The 20,758-nt window shown below is 44.8% G+C and overlaps 1 protein-coding gene across 4 annotated transcripts in view; it reads right to left on the bottom strand.

Annotated features, from left to right (window-relative positions):
• Nucleotides 1-20,758, bottom strand: part of rapgef5b (Rap guanine nucleotide exchange factor (GEF) 5b) — a 48,558-nt gene that overhangs the window by 23,529 nt on the left and 4,271 nt on the right. For 3 of the 4 annotated variants that reach the window (XM_062992359.1, XM_062992361.1, XM_062992362.1), the window contains exons 3-14: nucleotides 19,307-19,413; nucleotides 18,768-18,889; nucleotides 17,922-18,090; nucleotides 16,732-16,819; nucleotides 16,171-16,222; nucleotides 15,640-15,707; nucleotides 15,109-15,234; nucleotides 9,715-9,857; nucleotides 9,083-9,183; nucleotides 2,912-2,990; nucleotides 2,264-2,405; nucleotides 2,017-2,114 (exon numbers count right to left, since the gene is read on the bottom strand). In XM_062992359.1, the coding sequence (XP_062848429.1) occupies nucleotides 2,017-2,114; nucleotides 2,264-2,405; nucleotides 2,912-2,990; nucleotides 9,083-9,183; nucleotides 9,715-9,857; nucleotides 15,109-15,234; nucleotides 15,640-15,707; nucleotides 16,171-16,222; nucleotides 16,732-16,819; nucleotides 17,922-18,090; nucleotides 18,768-18,889; nucleotides 19,307-19,413 (1,295 nt within the window). The remainder of the gene's footprint in view (nucleotides 1-2,016; nucleotides 2,115-2,263; nucleotides 2,406-2,911; nucleotides 2,991-9,082; nucleotides 9,184-9,714; nucleotides 9,858-15,108; nucleotides 15,235-15,639; nucleotides 15,708-16,170; nucleotides 16,223-16,731; nucleotides 16,820-17,921; nucleotides 18,091-18,767; nucleotides 18,890-19,306; nucleotides 19,414-20,758) is intronic. The other variant, XM_062992360.1, reaches the window with a different exon arrangement.

Raw genomic sequence — 20,758 nt, 5'->3', positions numbered from 1 at the left:
GGTGTAAACATTATCCAGCGTGTTCGCTCCTCTCGTAGCAAAGTCCACATGCTGATGGAATTTAGGGAGAACAGACTTGAGATTTGCATGATTAAAATCCCCAGCGATAATAAACAGTCCGTCTGGATGAGTGTTCTGCAGTTCGCTGATGGCTCTGTAGAGTTCGCTTAATGCTTCCTTCGCGTTCGCGCTGGGTGGGAGATACACCGCGACAATAAGCACACTGGTGAATTCCCGTGGTAAATAAAAAGGTCTGCATCTAACAATAGCAAATTCCACCATCGGAGAACAGTACGCCACAACAAGCACAGAGTCCTTGCACCATTCGGTGTTAATGTAAACACAAACGCCTCCTCCTCGTGTTTTACCGGACTGAGCTGCATTTCTATCGGCGCGATACGATGCTAGCCCGTCTAGCTGAATGGCACTGTCTGGAATGTTGTCGCTAAGCCATGTTTCAGTGAAAATTAAAACACAACAGTCTCTGTACTCACATTGGGTAGTTCGCTGAAGTCTGATACAGTCCAGTTTATTCTCCAGAGAGCATGCATTTGCGAGGAATAACGATGGTAGAGCCGGCCGGCTTGGGTTAGCTTTTAGCCTAGCACGGACCCCGGCTCGCTTTCCACGCTTCTGCTTCCTCGAGCACCGCTTGCGGCGCCCCCTCCCCCGGTCACCTGCTTCAGGTAACTCCGAGGACTGCAGGCCTGGTTCGCGAAGTAGGCAGAGTTCATGCAGAGTACGCCGCAGATCATCTTGGAGGTTGGTTTCTGATTGTTTTCTCAATTGTAGCAGTGTATGGCGGTTGTAAACTGAGTCAAAAGTGGTTTCCATACGTTTATAAACAAAACTGTCCTAAACAAAACTTACAAACTTTTCTGCAAAACAACAAAAAACACCGTTTTTCGACCCCAGAGCGGCCGCTGCGTGTTAACGCGCCGCCATCTTGGTCAACAGAGTTGGTCAAGACCTTGAAAAGGGTTAAGGGTAGAATGAACGGGTTCATGTATCATGAGATGTTAAGCCAAAACCTCCTTCCATCAGTGAGAGCATTGAAGATGGAACGTGGCTGGGTCTTCCAGCATGACGATGATCCCAAACACACCGCTCGGGCAACGAAGGAGTGGCTCCGTAAAAAGCATTTCAAGGTCCTGGCGTGGCCTAGCCAGTCTCCAGACCTCAACCCCATAGAAAATTTGTGGAGTCCATGTTGCCCAGCGACAGCCCCAAAACATCACTGCTCTAGAGGAGATCTGCATGGAGGAATGGGCCAAAATAGCAGCTACAGTGTGTGCAAACCTGGTGAAGACTTACAGGAAACGTTTCACCTCTGTCATTGCCAACAAAGGTCATGTTACAAAGTATTGAGTTGAACTTTTGAGTTGAAATACTTATTTTCCACCATAATTTACAAAAAAATTATTAAAAAAATCCTACAATGTGATTTCCAGCATTCCAGAACCAGCATTGTGATTTTTTTTTTTCTCATTTTGTCTCTCATAGTTGAAGTGTAGCTATGATGAAAATTACAGACCTCTCTCATCTTTCTAAGTAGGAGAACCTGCACAATCAGTGGCTGACTAAATACTTTTTGACCCCACTGTATAAATCAGATGGAGCTAAATCAGGACTATAAGCGTCTCTCAGTCTCTCAGACACGACCAATTCCTCCTCCTCCACCCTCAGCGCTTACAACCAACATATACACGTGAGGAAACTTTCTGAAGATCCCTCGTATGTTGTATATTTTATTAATGCATAAATGTTGCCATTCCAAGAGTTCAAGAGAGGCTTTATTCCTTAGTTTGCTTTGGGATTATTTAATTATAGTATCTATTTCAGCTCTATACAAGCACATACTGAAACGAAACAACGTTCCTCCAGGACCAGGACCAGGACCAGGGTGCAATACGGAACACAAAGTGAAGGATAATACAATAAACACAGTGCAGATAAACAACAGAACAATAAATACTAGAGACATGAATCATCTAAAAGTAATTAAGTGAGACCTACTGTCTGCGTTTCATGCGCAGAAGTTTCTGGAGCTCCTTCAGCTCTTTCTCCAGAGACGGATACTCATACAGGTCGTCCAGAACGTACCGGGACAGCGTCTGCAACGAGAAGAGAACGAATCCCTCAAACTGGTCGTGTAAATGAGGTTAAATCGCTGAGCTAACAGGCATTTCCATGCTGCGCCGGCCTGTGGCTCGTTATCCGTCATTAATAATGTCATCCAGGCCTCGGCTGCGTCCTCGTTTACCTTCATGAAGAGTTTGGTTTGCTCGTCGTCCTGAAGCCGGTCTCGACACAGCAGGATCCACTGGGAGGACAGGTGAAGGACCGTCCGTTTCCTCAGCAGGGTCTCTCGCCCCTCTTCCTTCATCTTGCCTCTCTTATAATAAGTGAACCACGGTGCAGTTAAGGCCTCAAAAATTCTGAACTCAAAAACAAGCAGTCTGAGCGTAGAGAAGCCTGTCTTACACTGACAACTGTTCTCCGAAGCTTTCAGGAAGGTGATTCAGAAGGGCGGAGCAGAGTTCAGTTGAAGACTCACCTTTGCAGTGACTAGTTCATGTAAATGACCAAATATTACACCAAACTCGTACAGATCGTACTACTGCCAGCTTCAGACGATATTACATGGTCTGGGATGCAGGACAGAGTATAAAACATGATACCAACCGACACGGAGCTATTTTTAATAATGCTTCATATTTCAGCAGAGCATTTTAAAAAATGTAAATAAATTGACATTATTGGCATATAATTGTGACTGAATACAAGACGAGCAGCTGAGGGCCCACAGTGATGACCTGGAAGTGATGGGGCATGACCCAGCAACCTTCTGATCACTACTGAGCTCCCACTGAAGTTTTTTTATCTGATCGTGTTTATTAATGAAGGATATTGGCCGAGGATCGCCTGACAGAGATCAGCAGTAGACATGAAGACCGGATACGTCAGCAAGAAATCATCCAGGAGATTCTCTGAAATTAAAGCAAACACACAACACATACACGTCTGTTAGAACAGTAAAAAAATTATAATAAAACCCAGAAAGAAACAGAAATGTGGCATCTAATGATCAGCCAAGACTGTATGGAATGGACAGCTGGAAATCACACCCATATTAGGGACGGTGGGAGTGGGTGGAGATTTGAGCTATCAACTGAAAGATCGAGAATTTAAATCCTAGTTCTGCCATGCAGCAACTGTTGGGCCCTTAAGCAAGGCCCTTAACCAGGGGATAAGCTTAAATATGTGAGGAAAGAAGGTCATTGTACTGAACACATGTATCTGTATATATGACAAAGGCATGTGACGGTGTTTCCTGTGCTTCACCAGTTTGCTGACCTTTTCAAAGCTCCTTAAATGAGACGAACTGTTTGATATAAGGTGGTAAAAGCGACTCAGAACTCAGCGTGACTTATTGTAGTAAAACAGCGAGTGAGGAATGTGATTAATGGAGGAACTTATGAGCAGTAATAATGAAGAGAAGTTTAGTGCTCCTGTCTCCTTCTTTTACTACATTAAACCACGTTAAGCTTTATTTTCAACCAGAAGCGTTTTAGACTCTGGGAGAAGCTGATTCTGATTCTCACCATTTCTCAGAAGCTGGAGCTGTAACACAAGTTTAAAAGTGAAACAGGGAGGAGAATCCAGATAAACACAGATACATGTGGAGCTGTAACCCTGGATCTGACGCTTATTCCACACTGATGGTTTATTGGTACGGTCAGATATTCAAGGTTTTAAGAGTTTCTATTTTTAAAGCTAATGCATCAGACAGAGCTTTAATCTAGCTGAGCTCTGCAATCAGTTTTCCTCTCCAGAACTTCTGCTCACTGAGCTTTAATCTGCTCCTATGAACCTCAGCACACTACCATATTGATCCTTAAATTCATCAATAACTACAGTTTTACTGTAAACACAGATCCTCCCGGGGGAGACACATCCCTGCTCCCAAATTATCCACCACCATCAAATAAATCCTCTCAGAAGCTCCACACGACGGGCCACGGCATCAAGATCTTCAGTGGTACATTACTGACAGTACGTACACGCCTCATAGTATCCTGATTAGCATGTTCTCCAACGTGAACCTACTCTAGTTGCTGTTCTCACTAAACAAAAGAACCCTGAAAAGGATTTTTACTTCTGTGAGAAAAAGAGAGAGATGAAAACTGTCCTGCTCCAGGAGGAACCCAGTACCCACCGCACCAGCGTACGCACATATTAACTGGATTCAAGCGGCACGTTCTGTGCTTTGATTCGTCCGTTTCACATCTGGATTCACAGTTAATCCCAAAACGTACATTTCCATGCCAGGATGTGCATCGTTCTGAGGTGGTGACCGTGAGGGTGGACGCTTCACAGACGTGTAAAGTCAAATCAAGTCAGATTTATTTGTACAGCAGCACTTTTTACAACAGACGTCGTCTCAAAGCAAATCTACAGAACCCAGGAACCCCGAAAAACCTCCTTGTCAAGCAGCCAAGGGCGACAGTGGCACGAAAACCCCCCTTAAAATTACAGGAAGGAACCTTGAGAGGTAACCAGGCATTTTTTATTTATTTGGAGATCGTCATGGCTAAACATGCACACAAACACACGCCACTCCTATAAAGGTCTGGATTTTACTGAAACGATCATTTTCCTCCCAGATAATGTCGTTCTGTGAGAAGGTTTATGCAAATGTAATCAGTGTCTGGAGTCCGACCTAAACGTTTCATCCAGTTACACCATCATTGTATGGACCTGGTTGGACTCATCACCTCATCACCTCATCGATTATCTTCACCAGCCTGGAGCGGCTCTATATCCTGAACTCTGCAGCTCTGCTGATTAACTTCATTACAGGAAGACGTGGGTACGTCCCTCAGCCGTGCCTCAGCTCATCATAGAACAATAACGCTTCACACAGGGATTATGGCTCTTTCAGCCCACTGCGTTCCAACAGAACATCTCAGGAATTAGTGACACTGTTCTCCAGGGCTTGTGGAATGACAGATGATGTCCTGCACTGTAATACAGCCTTTCAGCATTTAGCAGAAGCTCAGTCCAGCGATACACATCTGCTGAAACCCTGTTAGAACCAAAGTACAGCTAGAAGAATTGTAGGTAGAAGATCATTAAGTGCTGTTCAGTTCTCAGCTTACAATCTCAGTAAGGAGGTGATGAAGGTCTTTAATCATTTGTGAAGACAATGAGATATTCAGATGTTCACACAGACAGGGGAAGTTGGTTCCACCACTTGGGTGCTGATGCTCGCTGAGCAAGACCAGTGGCACAAAGGTCGTGTGGTAACCTCCGAATAACCAGCACCCAAAGATCTCAGAACTGCTCCATCTACTCACTGTGAGCACAGCTTCTACCCAACACCAGATCTAAGCACCAGAGGGATATGAAATGTTTACGCCACACCATTAAAAACCCATTAAAGCTCCATTGTCTTAATAAACTCCCCTAGAACAGAGAACACGGCTCATGAGGCTCTTATGAGCAGGATAATCTGTTCTTCTTACTCTTCATTCATCATCTCGGTGTTTATCTCACACCCGTGCAGCGCTGCAACCGAGCAGCAAACAGAAAGATGCTGCGAATACACACACGTGCACTAATATTCCACGCATTACACACACACGCTAACACTACAGCCTGTACAGCACTCGTTATATTATTGTAATGTTCTACAAACACAGCAATGCAAATCAAATCCCAGTATTTAAAATACACAGGAACCTCCATTTAACAGACACAATCTGGATAACTGAACGTCCGGTCAGATTGTGTAAAATTACCCCAAGACCTATAGTTCAGCAATCGTCCACTAGCTGGCGCTCATCTCTCTGTTTACATGAGTGAGAGGCTTTATTTTGTCAGGAGGCTCAATCTAATACAACGTCTCATCAATCTTACACCAGTATGAGATAATAACAATTCCCTCGGGATAAATAAACTATCTGTCCATGAATATAATGATATATAATGTTAAAAGGAGGAGATGATTTGAATAGCTTGTATTGCAGTTTGCTTATCAGCAGCAGGTAGGTGTGGATGATGCTGTAATCTACGTACTGCAGAGGGCTCATTCCCATCTGGACCAGAACAACACCACAGTGAGAATCACTTTCTTTGACTTCTCCAGTGCATTCAATACAATCCAACCTTACATGCTGGAGGAGAAGGTGGAGAACATGCGTGTGGACAAAGCCATGATCGACTGGGTCACAGGGGTCCAAAGATGGACAAGCTGGGGACAAACCGTCAACTGGCTGTTGGGCAGGCAAGACTACTTGGAGTACAGAAGAGCTGATAACACCCAAAAAAAGATCTACCATGATCTCAAATTGTGGATAATTTAAATGCTGGTGATGAGATGAACGCTTTAACACACCCAGCTCTTCTAATGAACCAGTCAGTGCCCATGCGAACTCCTGTCCACCTTTAAAGGAACTGGACATCAGAGCAATAGAAGAAAGTCAACTTCTTGGGATCTACTTGGTACCAGATACCATATGGTGGTTGGGTAAGACCTGTTCTGACACTGTGTATCAGGCAGGTGGTTCTAATGTTCTGGCTGATTGGTTATTTTTTTACGTGGCTTCAAAAGTCTACTGGGATTCGACCCCTCCGTAACAGGGTCCCTCCAGAGAGAATTCAGATCAATACCATCACATCAGACGTGGCAGCAGGAGAACAAGACGCTGATGAGCGCCGACACCGAGGGCTTCAGTCATCACCTTTATTCCTCTCTCTTCCATTCCTGATGTCAGAGCTTCAATTTACATTGATCATCTCAGGGATTAGATCTGATGGACGATCATTAAAGCCTATAGATCACATGATCCTGACAAAATAAGGGTGTAGGGTCTTCAGGATAAATACTGATGCTTCGATACAGCAAACCATGTGATATCATTTATATGCTACGACATCTGGTTTGCGTGGATTTTAAAACAAAACACCAAGAGGACGAGGACATCTGTAAACGTTCCAGTGTAACAGACTGATGTGTTGGTCACTAGATCATCACCCAACTAAACACCTACACCCGGGGTGTCCAAACTTTTCCTATTGGGGTCAGATGGAGTAAAAAATATACATTAAGTTAACCTAGCTCTCTCTCTACACAGACATTTCCCATCATCCTAGAAGAGAAGTGGGCGTGTCTAAATTCTTAGATCCTTTAAAATGCTCCTACTGAGGCGCCTTAATTTTGAGTGATGATCTGACTGAATAACGAGGGAGCGTCCGACGCCTCCTCAGAGATGGGGACTCGAGTCCGAGTCGCACGTAATTAGTCGCACACACAGCGACTTCAGACTCGACTCGGACTCGACACGTGACTCGACACGTGACTCGACACGTGACTCACAAAAAATGTCTCGTGGACAACAAAAGTCAGCAGCATTAGTTACGTGTGATAATTATATATATATATCTGATCCAACATCATTCTGATCCTGTCATTTTCTGCTCTCTAATAATAATAATAATAATAATAATATTATTAATAATAATAATAATAATAATAATAATAATAATAATAATAACGCTCCGGCCGTCTTAACCCACAACACACACAATGTGTAAATGTTCCAGCAGCTTCCGGTGTAGTGATGAAGCGTCGCTCCCTACTTAAAATGGTGGAATACCCTACGTAGTGCACTTCACAGGAACACCCGGGGTGAATGGAACGCTCCTACAGAATCGGTGCTGATGGTTGTAAGACGCTTCCTGAACCAATCAGAGCTTCTGATTGTAATTGTTAGTAAGAAATGCTGTTATTTGCATTTATTCGGTTTGCGTCACACAGATGACGTGGTAATGAAACGCTCGATCGGCTTTCTAACCACTTCCTGTTTTACTTCACCACCGGGAAAAGTTTGGAGGTTTTTAATTATAAGCACATTTACAAAATAACGGATTCTGTTCCTAATGGGACGCACGCTTATAAATGTAATAGCATCTGGAAGAACAGAAGCTAAGGTAAGCAGCGGTTCTGATTGTTTTTGCTGTGTTTGGGATTTTGGCCGCTGTGCCGTGATTTATCGAGCGCTTTTGTTCTGTAATGAAAACAAAACGTATCAGTTGAAGCTTTTAACTGGAACCTTCTTGTTACAGAAATTACATTCATTTACACAATGAGGAGGAAAGTAAAGACACGAAGTAAAACGGCTAAATACACTCGCTAATCTGTTGTTGTTTTTATCTGAACTTACAGATTATTTCTTTATTTCTACGCTACATTTATAATATATGATTTGTGTAGATTATTTGTGTAGTTATGAGGACCTACGATCCGACTCTCTACCCTCTAACCCTGAACAACAGCCAATCGTCGTTCATGCAGCCGCCCGGACCAGTCGGAAGGTAGAGCTGAGATTCGATACGACGTATTCGAGACCCCGACTCTGGTGCGCTAGCGTACTTTTACTGCTGCGCCACCTGAGCGGCATTTTAACGTCTATTATTAACGGTTTCTGAGCCCGAGGCCCTGCGATGGATCACCGTCCTGTCCAAGTGTGTTAATACATTCCGGGAAAGCCGAACTCTAATAAAATAGCGCTCAATGATAAAAATAATAACAATACAATACAAGCAATAAAAATACCGCCCGGCTTTTTGTTTCTGCTCACACTACACGACTTTCGGAGCTGTCAGATCTCTGTACAGTTCACACTACACGACTGATGGGTGATAGAGAATCACACACTACACCATCTATCACCGGGGGGGAACCACAGGCGAGTCTGTCAGGCCTCCCAAACTACGCTCTGTAATGAAAACACACGTGAGAAGTGACGAGGGGTTTAATGATACCACGTCCAAAAATGCACGTCAACAAGAAGCGAGATACCAAAGTCGTTTGGCTACGTGACCAGCAGGGGGCGTCTGTTCTGTTCTATAGTGAGTTCTACATATAGTTTTGTTCATGCAGACTGAGTCACTTTTACCGCCTCGTATCAAACAGTTCGTCTCATTGGAGGAGCTTTGACAAGGTCAGCAAACAACAAACTGGTTCAAAGTTCAATCAGGTGACGTGTAAAAATCACAAGTCTGAGGTAGAACTCACCGGTGTCCCGATCCTGGGTGCCCGCGCTCTCTTCATCCAGCCTCAGGTGGCTCAGCAGGTGTTCCAGAACCTTCTCTGGGCTGGCGGGCACGCTGGCGTACCTGTGTGAGAGACACGAGTCAGTTGAGTCCTCCTCCTCTACAGAGGACGTGGAGCGGCTGCTGCACCACTCCTCTTCCTCCGTGCCCTCCTCATCGATGTAGCGGAAATAGGGCACGTCAAAGGTGGGTACGGACGCCCTGGCATCACCCGTGTCGCCCCTGCTGCTGTCCGAGCCGCCATCCTCATCCTCGTCGTCTTCTTGCTCCACCAGCACCGCCCTGCCCTCCAGCGCTCGCCTGCGGTCCATCCTGGCACCAGCTACATCGACCCGCGAGGGAGTGCCCGCCGAGCGGAGACAACACCGGGGCTGAACACGGCTTCAGGACGTAGAGCGGCGGCTTCCTCTCCGTCAGCGCGCATGAGGCAGCGCGGTACAGAGCGGTAAAGAGAACGACATCCAGCACCGAGCGAGAGACTAAACCATTCAAAGCTGAGCCGTAAACAAACGCGAGAGGAAGCGACTACAGGAGAATGCACACGCGAGAGAGAGAGAGAGAGAGAGAGAGAGCAAATGTGTTCCAGCAGCTCACCTCTGGGTAAGGGAGGAGGACGAAGAAAAGGAGGAGCACGAGGAGGAGGAGGAGGACGGCCTCTCTGACGTGGTTCTCTGAAGCAGCAGCATCTCTCGGCTCCTCTCTCGAACACACACCCGGACTGCTGCGTCACCCAGGGGCTGGGGAGGGACCGAGAGGGGGGAGAGCATCACCAAGGAGATTCCCTTTCCTCCAGATTTACATTAATACCCCCCCTGATTACCCCAGTCCACATCAAACACCGTCTCTCCTCGGGATTCATTTTATCATCCAGCACAACGACGTGATTCTCACATTTTGTCCCCTGATTTGTTTTTATTTTACCAGCTGAATTAACTGACGCCCATCTATCAGCTTTCGTTTAGGATAAATGAACATACCAAACACACCAGCCGGTCCTGTTACTACTTATTCATTATGACTGGATATGAAAAAATCCTTTATAACTAGAGAGGTGCTTTTCTTAGTGTGTGTTGTGCTGGTACGAGTGGATCAGACACAGCAGCGCTGCTGGAGTTTTTAAATACCGTGTCCACTCACCGTCCACTCTATTAGACACTCCTACCTAGTCGGTCCACCTTGTAGATGTAAAGTCAGAGACGATAGCTCATCTACTGCTGCTGTTTGAGTCGCTCATCTTCTAGACCTTCATCAGTGGTCACAGGACGCTGCCCACAGGACGCTGCCCACGGGGCGCTGTTGGCTGGATATATTTGGTTGGTGGACGATTCTCAGTCCAGCAGTGACAGTGTGGTGATCCACTCATACCAGCACAACACACACTAACACACCACCACCATGTCAGTGTCACTGCAGTGCTGAGAATCATCCACCACCTAAATAATACCTGCTCTGTGGGGGTCCTGTGGGGGTCCTGACCATTGAAGAACAGCATGAAAGGGGGTAACAAAGCAGATGAACTAGTCAGTAATTGTAGAACTACAAAGTGCTTCTATATGGTAAGTGGAGCTGATAAAATGGACAGTGAGTGTAGAAACAAGGAGGTGGTTTTAATGTTATGGCTGATCGGTGTATATGTATGCAGTGTGAGGCTTGCTGTCTGTTTGCTGTGGTATAATGCACTAATCACGTGTGTGTGTGTGTGTGTGTGTGTGTGTGTGTGTGTGTGTGTGTGTGTGTTTACCCCAGCCAGCACCTTCAGAACAAAGGACTGAGGAGGGCGGTGTTATTACCCTGCCACCTCATCACCGGGCCGTTATCAATCTTACACACACACGTCTGATCTGCCACACCAGCACTGGTGCACCCAGCCACCCAGAACCGTGGTTCTAATTATCCACACGCTGCTGAGGAACCTGCACTAATCATCCTCAGACGTGTTATAATAAATAAACACACTAACACACTAATTCATGTAATAACTGCAGAAGGAACAAAGCAGGTCTGTATCAGTCGGAAGCGAGTGGAATTTTAGGAAGAGCTTCCCCGCTGTGTAATAATAATCCGAGGAGGGATAATACATGTGAAGGCAACGCCTCGGGCGTCTGATCTCAGCCGTAAAGATGCTGCCTAGAGTCAAAGCCCCCCGTGTGGTGGAATATGTTTATAGGGCAGGAGGAGGAGTGATCCTATCTCCTCTTTATGTCTTTATGAAGCCATCTCCATGGTGCAGCTCCTGAACTGATCGGTTTATAGCTCTGTCGGAGAGCCGCGTTCAGAGAAGTACGACCATAAAAGTGGTTCGGCTAGCAAACTGGAACGCATCGGAATGCCCACCGACAGACCGCAGTCCTTCTGAGAGAACGTGCTCAGAAGATATCAGAAATCAGAGCTCAATGGTAAGACAGCTTGCAAAGAAATGAACCTCCCACCTACTGTACAACACTGAGGAGGCTCAATGATGTTTTGGGGTTGCTTTACTGATCAGGCACTGTGTCCTAAATCAGTGGAGGAAAGAAGCCAGACAACCATCGAGGCCGAAATTAATATAAAATGATAATAATAATATCGAAGAATGTGTGACGTGTTTCATTCTCGTCAATCTTTATTTGATTTCTAATGTTTCACTGATCAACTTCATTCTAGTTTGGAAATAAAAACACGTTTAGAATCTGATGCTGTAACAGACTCCAGTAAAGTCAGGATGGGGGCGTGTTCCCCCTGTGTTCCCCCCTGTGTTCCCCTCCGTGTTCCCCCCTGTGTTCCCCCCTGTGTTCCATCAGTGTTCCTATTAATTCCACTGATTAATGTGTGAGGAACTGAGGACACTGATGGTTGCAGGTTTGTGAGTCTCGATACGAGATTCAGCTGCTCGACAGTCCGTGCTCGCCGTCGTCTCATTCTCCTCTTCATGATGCAGATGTGGACTGCAGGCAGGCCACTCAAGCACACGCACTCTGTGTCTACAAAGGCACAGAATGAGGCGTGGCATCGTCTTGCTGAATTAATTTGGACTTCCCATAATAAAGTATATATCTGAGTTTCAGGTTACATTTCTTGATGCAGCGGTGGACTGTGTTAGGTGACAACTGTTTTCTGAAGTGCTCTCAAACCCACGTGGCTGTATTTATCACGATAGTCTGACAGATTCTTAATCAGTACCAGCTGAGAGTTTGATGGTCGCGCACATTCAGCAGCGGATTCTCTGAATCTTTTCACAACATCATGGACAGTAGAGGAATAGAGGAGTAGAGTAATAAGACTCAATTATTTATAATCTTGCAGTGTGAAATAAGGCAGTGATAGCTAAGTGGTTAAGGTACTGGACTAGTAATCAAAAGGCCGCCGGTTCAAGCCCCACCACCGCCAAGTTGAGACTGTTGGGCCCCTGAGCAAGGCCCTTAACCCTCAATTGCTCAAAATTGTGTTCAGTCAGTTTGGATAAAAGCGTCTGCTAAATGCCGAAAATGTAAATGTTCTTTTTGACCTGACTGATTCTCTCCTGAAGTTTGGAACACAGTGGTGAGCCACGCCCCATGATTGCTTGTACAGACTGATCCTGATCCAGGTGGATCCTTGTATACCTGATCATTACTCCTTCACCTGCTCAGTGTGGAATCTTTCAAACACTGGAACTTCAACATTCCATCAACGTTTCACTCTCATTCTGCCTCCGTCCCAACTTTTTTGGAGTCTGTTACAGCATCAGATTCTAAATGTGTTTCTATTTACAAACTAGAATGAAGTTGATCAGAGAAACATTAGAAATCAAATAAAAATTTAAGAGAATGAAACACGTCACACATTCTTCTCTATTTAACTAAACGTCCCAACTTTTAGTGGAAACGTGGTGTGTATTTTTTGCTATTTATAATTTGATAGAGGTCCAGGAATGGTAGATAAAGCACCCCGTCGATAACTCCTGACGTATATATTGTAGATTCAGCGTTAGCACGTGTGCTAGAAAATGCACATAATCAGGAGGACGGACAGGTTGGAGGCTGCAGCACTTTTCTGCACTAATTGCCCCGGTGGTGACGGACGGTGAGTGATCTCTCCTGCCCTGGTGTATTAATGCGCTGCACTGCAGGCAGTCATTCAACCCAAACCCCCCCCAGTGAGATCAGTCCTGTCAGTGGACCATCAGCCCCCACCACTACTCCCCACCACTACTACCCCCCCACCGCTACACCCCACCACTACTACCCCCCCCCCACCGCTACACCCCACCACTACTACCCCCCCACCGCTACACCCCACCACTACACCCCCGTTCCCATCAGATCGGCTGCAGGCTGGAATAACATTACACGATCTCTAGTCTTAAATGCACCCTGCAGCAAACTGTGTCAGGATAATCACTCCATTTATTTTACATAATGGAATCAACACACCAGCTACCAGATTCATTAAAAACATCAGTACTGTGATTAGGAAGTGTGAGATTTATCCTAAACCACATCCTAAATCTACCAAAAAAACTAAAATAACATGACTTTGTGCCTGTGTAATAAAAGACGACAAATCAGATTTTCCTGCCACTGATCCTGAGCAGCGACTGACAGGACATGTAGAAGCCAATTAAAGAAAGGCACGATATTTAATTCCTGATTCGGGTTAAAAGTTTGACGTCTGCCTGCACAAACAGTCGACACTCTCACCGTGATCCTCGACACAAACCTCCGCTTTGTTCAACGTGTGAATCTGATCTGAATCTGCATCAGTGTGGAATAAGGTGCAGATCCAGGGTTACAGCTCCACATGTATCTGTGTTTATCTGGATTCTCCTCCCTGTTTCACTTTTAAACTTGTGTTACAGCTCCAGCTTCTGAGAAATGGTGAGAATCAGAATCAGCTTCTCCCAGAGTCTAAAACGCTTCTGGTTCAGAATAAAGCTTAACGTGGTTTAATGTAGTAAAAGAAGGAGACAGGAGCACTAAACTTCTCTTCATTATTACTGCTCATAAGTTCCTCCACTAATCACATTCCTCACTCGCTGTTTTACTACAATAAGTCACGCTGAGTTTTATTCGTACGGTCCGAGTTGCTTTTAGGGGTGGGGCGACGCGTCGACGTAATAACCCTAACCCACGCTCACTAAAATAATTGATTTCTCTGGGGAAGCTGTGGCATAAAAAACTCTCACACGAGCATCTAAACTTTAAGAGTGTTTTTAACAAAGATACAACGATGTGCTGCTCTGTAACTTCTGTAAAAGTGAAGTGTGGAGGATTTTTAGCTGGAATATGTTGTACCTGTTGTACTGCACATCTGTATATGTATATATTACAAATAAAGATGTTCTATATTCCTTCACTTGAATTTTACAAGCTCTTCCTTTGATATAATGGGAGATTTAATGTTTGACATTACAATAAAGGTACCTATTACTGCATAAAGCCCTGAAGTGCATATTGTATTAAGAGAAGATCAGAGAAAATTAAGATAAATTCTGTTTTTCATTATTTTATGTTAGCGCACACATAAACCCCTTTAAAATAAGCAGTAAATAAGTTTCGACTAATCGATTAATCAAGAAAATAATCGTTAGAATAATTGATACAAAAATAATCATTAGGTGCAGCCCTAGTTGCTTTTACCGCCTCGTATCAAACAGTTCATCTCATTGGAGGAGCTTTGAAAAGGTCGGCGAACAGCAAACTGGGTCAAAGTTCGATCAGGTGAGCTTTGAGTGCCGCATCAAACACGGTAAACGTGCCACACTCCATAGGAAACAACAACACAGTCAGAAGATTTGCTGCATCTCATTCAAACTGCATTTTTTTTTGCTATTAGCATTTTAAATTCAGTCATAATTTTATAATTATAATTTCATGCATGTTAATTTTGTCCAAAGCAACTTACAACTGTGACCATTCACAATATGAGCCATACAGGTTAAGGGCCTCGATCAAGGGCCCAACAATAGCAACCTGTCTGTAGTGGGGCTTAAACCGTAAACCTTCTGATCACGTGTGTGAGACGTCTTACCTCGGCTGGACGTTCTGTGGGTCTGAGTGGGCTGTGGAGGTGACGGCAGGCGTCCTTGGTGAGTTTCTGGACCGTCTCCACACGGCCGTTCTCCTCTCCACTGTGTGATCCCGCTCCAGAGCTCTGCTGCAGCGCGGGGAGACAGAAAACACCAACCTTAAACCACCGTCCCTCAGAGCCATGGGCTTCTGGAACACACCCGGAGGATCTCCGCACGTCGCTGCCTCTGTTTCACCCGGGCGTGGTGCTAGAGGGAACCGGAGATTCTCTCTCGACATTCTGCACATAAGCAGAGAGAGCAGAGAGCGCGGGTGACCAGGAGACACCTGCCTGCAGCCCCGTCCTGCACAGGAAGCTTTACAACCTCCTGAAAATGTGGGAGCAGCTTGAAGTCTGGGAGGAGATCTTACAGGAGATCTGACATGTTAGTGCAGCTCAGCGGGGAGGAGAACGGGCGGGTCAACTGGATCATTTGGTTCTAATTCAAATGCATATAAAACAATATAATAAATTAATGTTAAAGTCTCGTACCGTTTGTTGACTGGTGGAAGTTCTGCATGATGGATCATCAGGTGCTTCTGAGGCGGCGTCTTCAATCACTGAGAAATATAATCACATGAGACGTTAAACAATCGGCTCTGTTTAAAGGTACAAACTACACTCTATTTTCGCATTTTCCTTCAAATCTAGTCATATCCAATTCCCCTCTACTGGTGCACACCTTTACTCCTGACCGAGGAAGGTCGTGACTAACACACACACCCTCCGGCACGTGTGCAGCACCGACCGCTTCTTTTCACCAGCACCAGGCAGGTTCATATAGAGATCTGTATCGTGCACAGAGAGCCACGCACCGATCTCCGTTATCCCCCATCTCTGTGCAGCACCATCGATCAGCCAGCAGAGGGCGTAACTGCTCTCTCCCTCCCTCGGATGAACCAGCTGATCATGTAGGTGCCCGACCTGACGTTAGCACCATTGTGCTCGCGTTTTTACCACTGCGCCACCCGAGCACCCCACATGACTCCATTTTTACTGTACTTAAACAGAATCAACAGTTACCTGATTTGCAGCGTGATTTCCGAGCCAGCGCCAGCGTCAGCTCGTTCTGGACCTGATACACAGAGACGTTCAGCACAAACCAGGAGCAACACGAACACAACAAACACATCAGTGATCAATCAACCAATCAATCAATAAATCATTCGACAGCCTGGACAGGTCACCAGTCCATCACAGAGCAAACACACACACACACACTTGGTCATTTCTAGTAGCTCTAGGTCCTAAATGCATGACTTTGTACTGTGGGAGGAAACCGGAGCATCCGGAGGAAACCCTCATAGACATGTGGAGACATGGGGAGAACATGCAAACTCCACATCATTCTTTTTCATTACATTGAACATTCACCAAAACATTTCACCCCCCAACCCCCTCTTCCACCAGCACTACCACAGTCAGATGGATTTAAGAAACATGCTGCTGTAAGTGGCAGAGGAACTGGACATGACCAAACATGCTGTGCCATATAAGGAGCCCAACGAAGGAGCCGTAAAACCGGATGTACGACTGCAGCTCCGTACGAGCAACACGGACAGAAAGACGTGGTGGTTTCCTCACCGATGAGGTCAGGCGCTCCAGAGCTCTCATCTGGATCACGTCCACCGGAGAACTGGTGTTAGAACTTCTCCTCATCTCTCCATCAGTCCTGCACATACAAACAGATCAGAGATCAGGAGAAACTAGATCTCTTCATTCATTTAAACCATAAACAGGGAAACGTTTTACAACAATGTGGATATTTTGCATCATGCACGTCAACCTAACTGTGTAATCAGCACGTTAACTCAGTGTTGTGTTTAACGGGTGGCATTAAGCTCGTCAGGGACGGGGTAACCACCAACTAATGAACGGTTAAAAGAATCTAGCAAAATGATATGGACAAAAGTATCGGGACACCTGACCACGTGTATTTAGAATGAATCGTTCCATCTTTATTTGTAGCTTTAATGTCATCCAGTTTTCTGGGAAGACAGAGTGTGACTGTGGAAATTTGTGCCCATTCATTCCATACAGTCTGTGAGGTCAGGCACCGATGTTGGAAAGGAAGAGAAGGCCTGGCTCAGCCTGGCTCACAATCCAAACATGCTGAGTCGGGTTGAGACCGAGGCTCTGTGTAGAGCAACTAGAGAGAGAGAAAGGGGGATTCCCCAAATTGTTGGCACAATGTTATATCACTTTTACGCCTGTTAGCTACAAATGTTTAATCGTTTAGAGGGGTGTCCACATACTTTTGGCCGTATACCTGTGTACCTGTATCTGATGTGGTGGAGACAGAGAAGAGGAAATAAGAGGAAAGTAAGAGATCGTATCACAAACACAGACTCCATCACGGCTGGTAAAGATAACAGAACTGTTGTGATGCAGATTGGCATCAGGACTGGCAGCGCCGAGCACGACGCCTGGTGCACGTTTCCTTATATGGTGTTTTTTGTGATCGTAATTGAACTTAGACCCAAAACTATTGAATCCATGTGCTTAAATCCTGACCGGGGAGGCCATTAAAGCACAATGAACCGACTGCCATGTTCATGAACCCCCCACCTCTACCACCGCAGACCTCCTTTCTTGGCCGAGGAGGGTCGTGACTAACAAACACACCCTCTGACACCTGTGCACTACCGACCACTTCTTTTCACCTGCACCAGGGTTCATGCGGAGATCCGTATCGCGCACGGATCAGCGAGTCACACATCGATCCTTTTGAGCAGACCTAATGCATCACGTCGTAGTTCATACTTGGTACTCACGGTTTTGGGGTCCCCATGTGGTGCTGAGTATGGGGTCCTGCTTTTAGGAGAAGACTCACTCCGTTCAGCCACTGGCTCTGCTTCCTAAACTCACAGCTCTGAGCTTCACACTCCTCGAAGGAGAACTGGTACAGACTTCCAGAATCTTCAAACACCGCCTGCCGTTCCACTGCATGAACAAGGCATGAAAAATTACACACACACACACCTGAGATGTTCACAAGTCACAAAATACGAGTCCGAGTCGAGTCACGAGTCAATATAATCTACACAGAACATATATTATAAATGTGCTTATAATTAAGAACCTCCAAACTTTTCCCGGTGGTGAAGTAAAACAGGAAGTGGTTAGAAAGCCGATCGAGCGTTTCATTACCACGTCATCTGTGTGACGCAAACTGAATAAATGCAAATAACAGCATTTCTTACTAACAATTACAATCAGAAGCTCTGATTGGTTCAGAAAGCGTCTTTCAACCATCAGCACCGATTCTGTAGGAGCGTTCCATTCACCCCGGTCGTTCCTGTGAAGTGCACTACGTAGGGTATTCCACCATTTTAAGTAGGGAGCGACGCTTCATCACTACACCGGAAGCTGCTGGAACATTTACACATTGTGTGTGTTGTGGGTTCAGACGGCCGGAGCGTTATTATTATTAGAGAACAGAATATTTATAATAATAATAATTATAGGTATATATATAATTATCACATGTAACTAATGTTAACACATGCTGACGCTAGAGACTCTTGTTGTTTACGAGTCTGAAGTTGCTGTGTCCCCATCTCTGAAACACACACACACACACACTGAGGGTACAGTAATACCAGGGTTTGTGCAGGTACCTGAGAGCAGGATGCGCAGCTCCAGAAGAACATTCCAAACTCTACACGCTGCATTTCTGCTCTCGACAACTACACACTGCTCCATCAGCCACTGTACCAGCTCCAGTCCTACAAAACTCCTCCTGCATCACACACACACACACACACACACACACACACACACACACACACACACACGAAATTTGAGCTATTGAACTGAAAATCGTGGGTTCGAATCCCTGCTCTGCCTTTGAGCAAGGTCCTTAACCCTCTCAGTTCCATTATAATGACTGACCCTGAACTCTGACCCCAGCTTCCTAATGAGTTGGGACACACAGATAAAGAGTTTGATCTTCTGTTCTGTACACGTTACTCCAGATCACGTCCCGTTTCTTCTGAACCAATTGGTTTTATACTCTAAATGTTCCTCTACTTGCTCCTACCTAGGAACAATTTAGAGTAGGGTATTCAACTACTGCATGTTCTTTAGGAACTGGAAGTATAACATGGCATCACTTTAGTAACGTAAACATCAGTAAACGTCTTTGTTCTGGACTTACCTGATGATTCTGGCCAGTTTTACATGAGTTTTCCAGTTTTCTTGTCCATTGGATAGAAACGCGTTCCTCAGGGCGTGGCCGGCACAGGGGACGTTCTGCACACAGACCTTCAACATACAGACAGAATGTTTACACTCAAAATATAAAAGTACAGCAAGACAACAACAAACGTCACACGTTCTCTCAAGATCTGCTTCGTTTAACGTGTTCTGTGTTTGGTCAACCAACAAAGTCCTCGTACCACAACCACCCTGATCACGAGCGGCCGGGTCGGCTCTACTCATCAGCAATGTTAATCATTTTTAGCTTATTTTATTTATGTTATAACTAAAAACAAATAATGTACATTCTGTAATATTAAAAGGCTGTATTTACACCGATCAGCCATAACATTAAAACCACCTCCTTGTTTCTACACTCACTGTCCATTTTATCAGCTCCACTCACCATATAGAAGCACTTTATAGTTCTACAATTACTGACTGTAGTTCATCTGTTTCTCTACATGCTTTGTTACCCCCTTTCATGCTGTTCTTTAATGGTCAGGACCCCCACAGGACCCCCAGAAGCTCTGATTGGTTCAGAAAGCATCTTACAACCATTAGCACCGATTCTGTAGGAGCGTTCCATTCACCCCGGCTGTTCCTGTGAAGTGCACTACGTAGGGTATTCCACCATTTTAAGTAGGGCGCGACGCTTCATCACTACACCGGAAGCTGGCTGGAACATTTACACATTGTGTGTGTTGTGGGCCGGAGTGTTGTTATTATTATTATTATTATTATTATTAGAGAGCAGAAAATGACACGATCAGAATGATGTTGGATCATATATACAGTACAGGCCAAAAGTTTGGACACACCTTCTCATTCCTGTGGTTTTTCTTAATTTTTTTAAATTTTCTACATTGTAGATTAATACTAAAGACATCCAAACTATGAAGGGACACATATGGAATTATGTAGTAAACAAAAAAGTGTTAAACAAACCAGAATATGTTTTATATTTTAGATTCTTCAAAGTAGCCATCTTTTGCTTTAATGACAGATTTGCACACTCTTTGAAATTTTCTCAACCAGCTTTATTAGGTTTCCACCTGGAATGGTTTTCAATGAATGTTTGTGCCTTGTCTAGAGTGAATTTTTGGAATTTGTTGCTTTTTTAATGTGTTTGAGACCATCAGTTGGGTTGTGCAGAGGTAGAGTTGGTAAAATATAAAACATATTCTGGTTTGTTCAACACTTTTTGGTTCACTACATAATTCTTCATAGTTTGGATGTCTTCAGTATTAATCTACAATGTAGAAAATAAAAATAATCAAGAAAAAACATTGAAGAGAAGGTGTGTCCAAACTTTTGGCTGGTGTGTCCAAACTTTTGGCCTGTACTGTATATATATATATATATATAATTATCACACGTAACTAATGTTGCTGACTTTTGTTGTACACAA

The sequence above is a fragment of the Trichomycterus rosablanca genome, chromosome 3, assembly GCF_030014385.1.
Source record: "Trichomycterus rosablanca isolate fTriRos1 chromosome 3, fTriRos1.hap1, whole genome shotgun sequence".
NCBI lineage: Eukaryota > Metazoa > Chordata > Actinopteri > Siluriformes > Trichomycteridae > Trichomycterus > Trichomycterus rosablanca.
The sequence above is the reverse complement of the archived record's forward strand: the minus strand, read 5'-3'. Positions and strand labels throughout refer to the sequence as shown.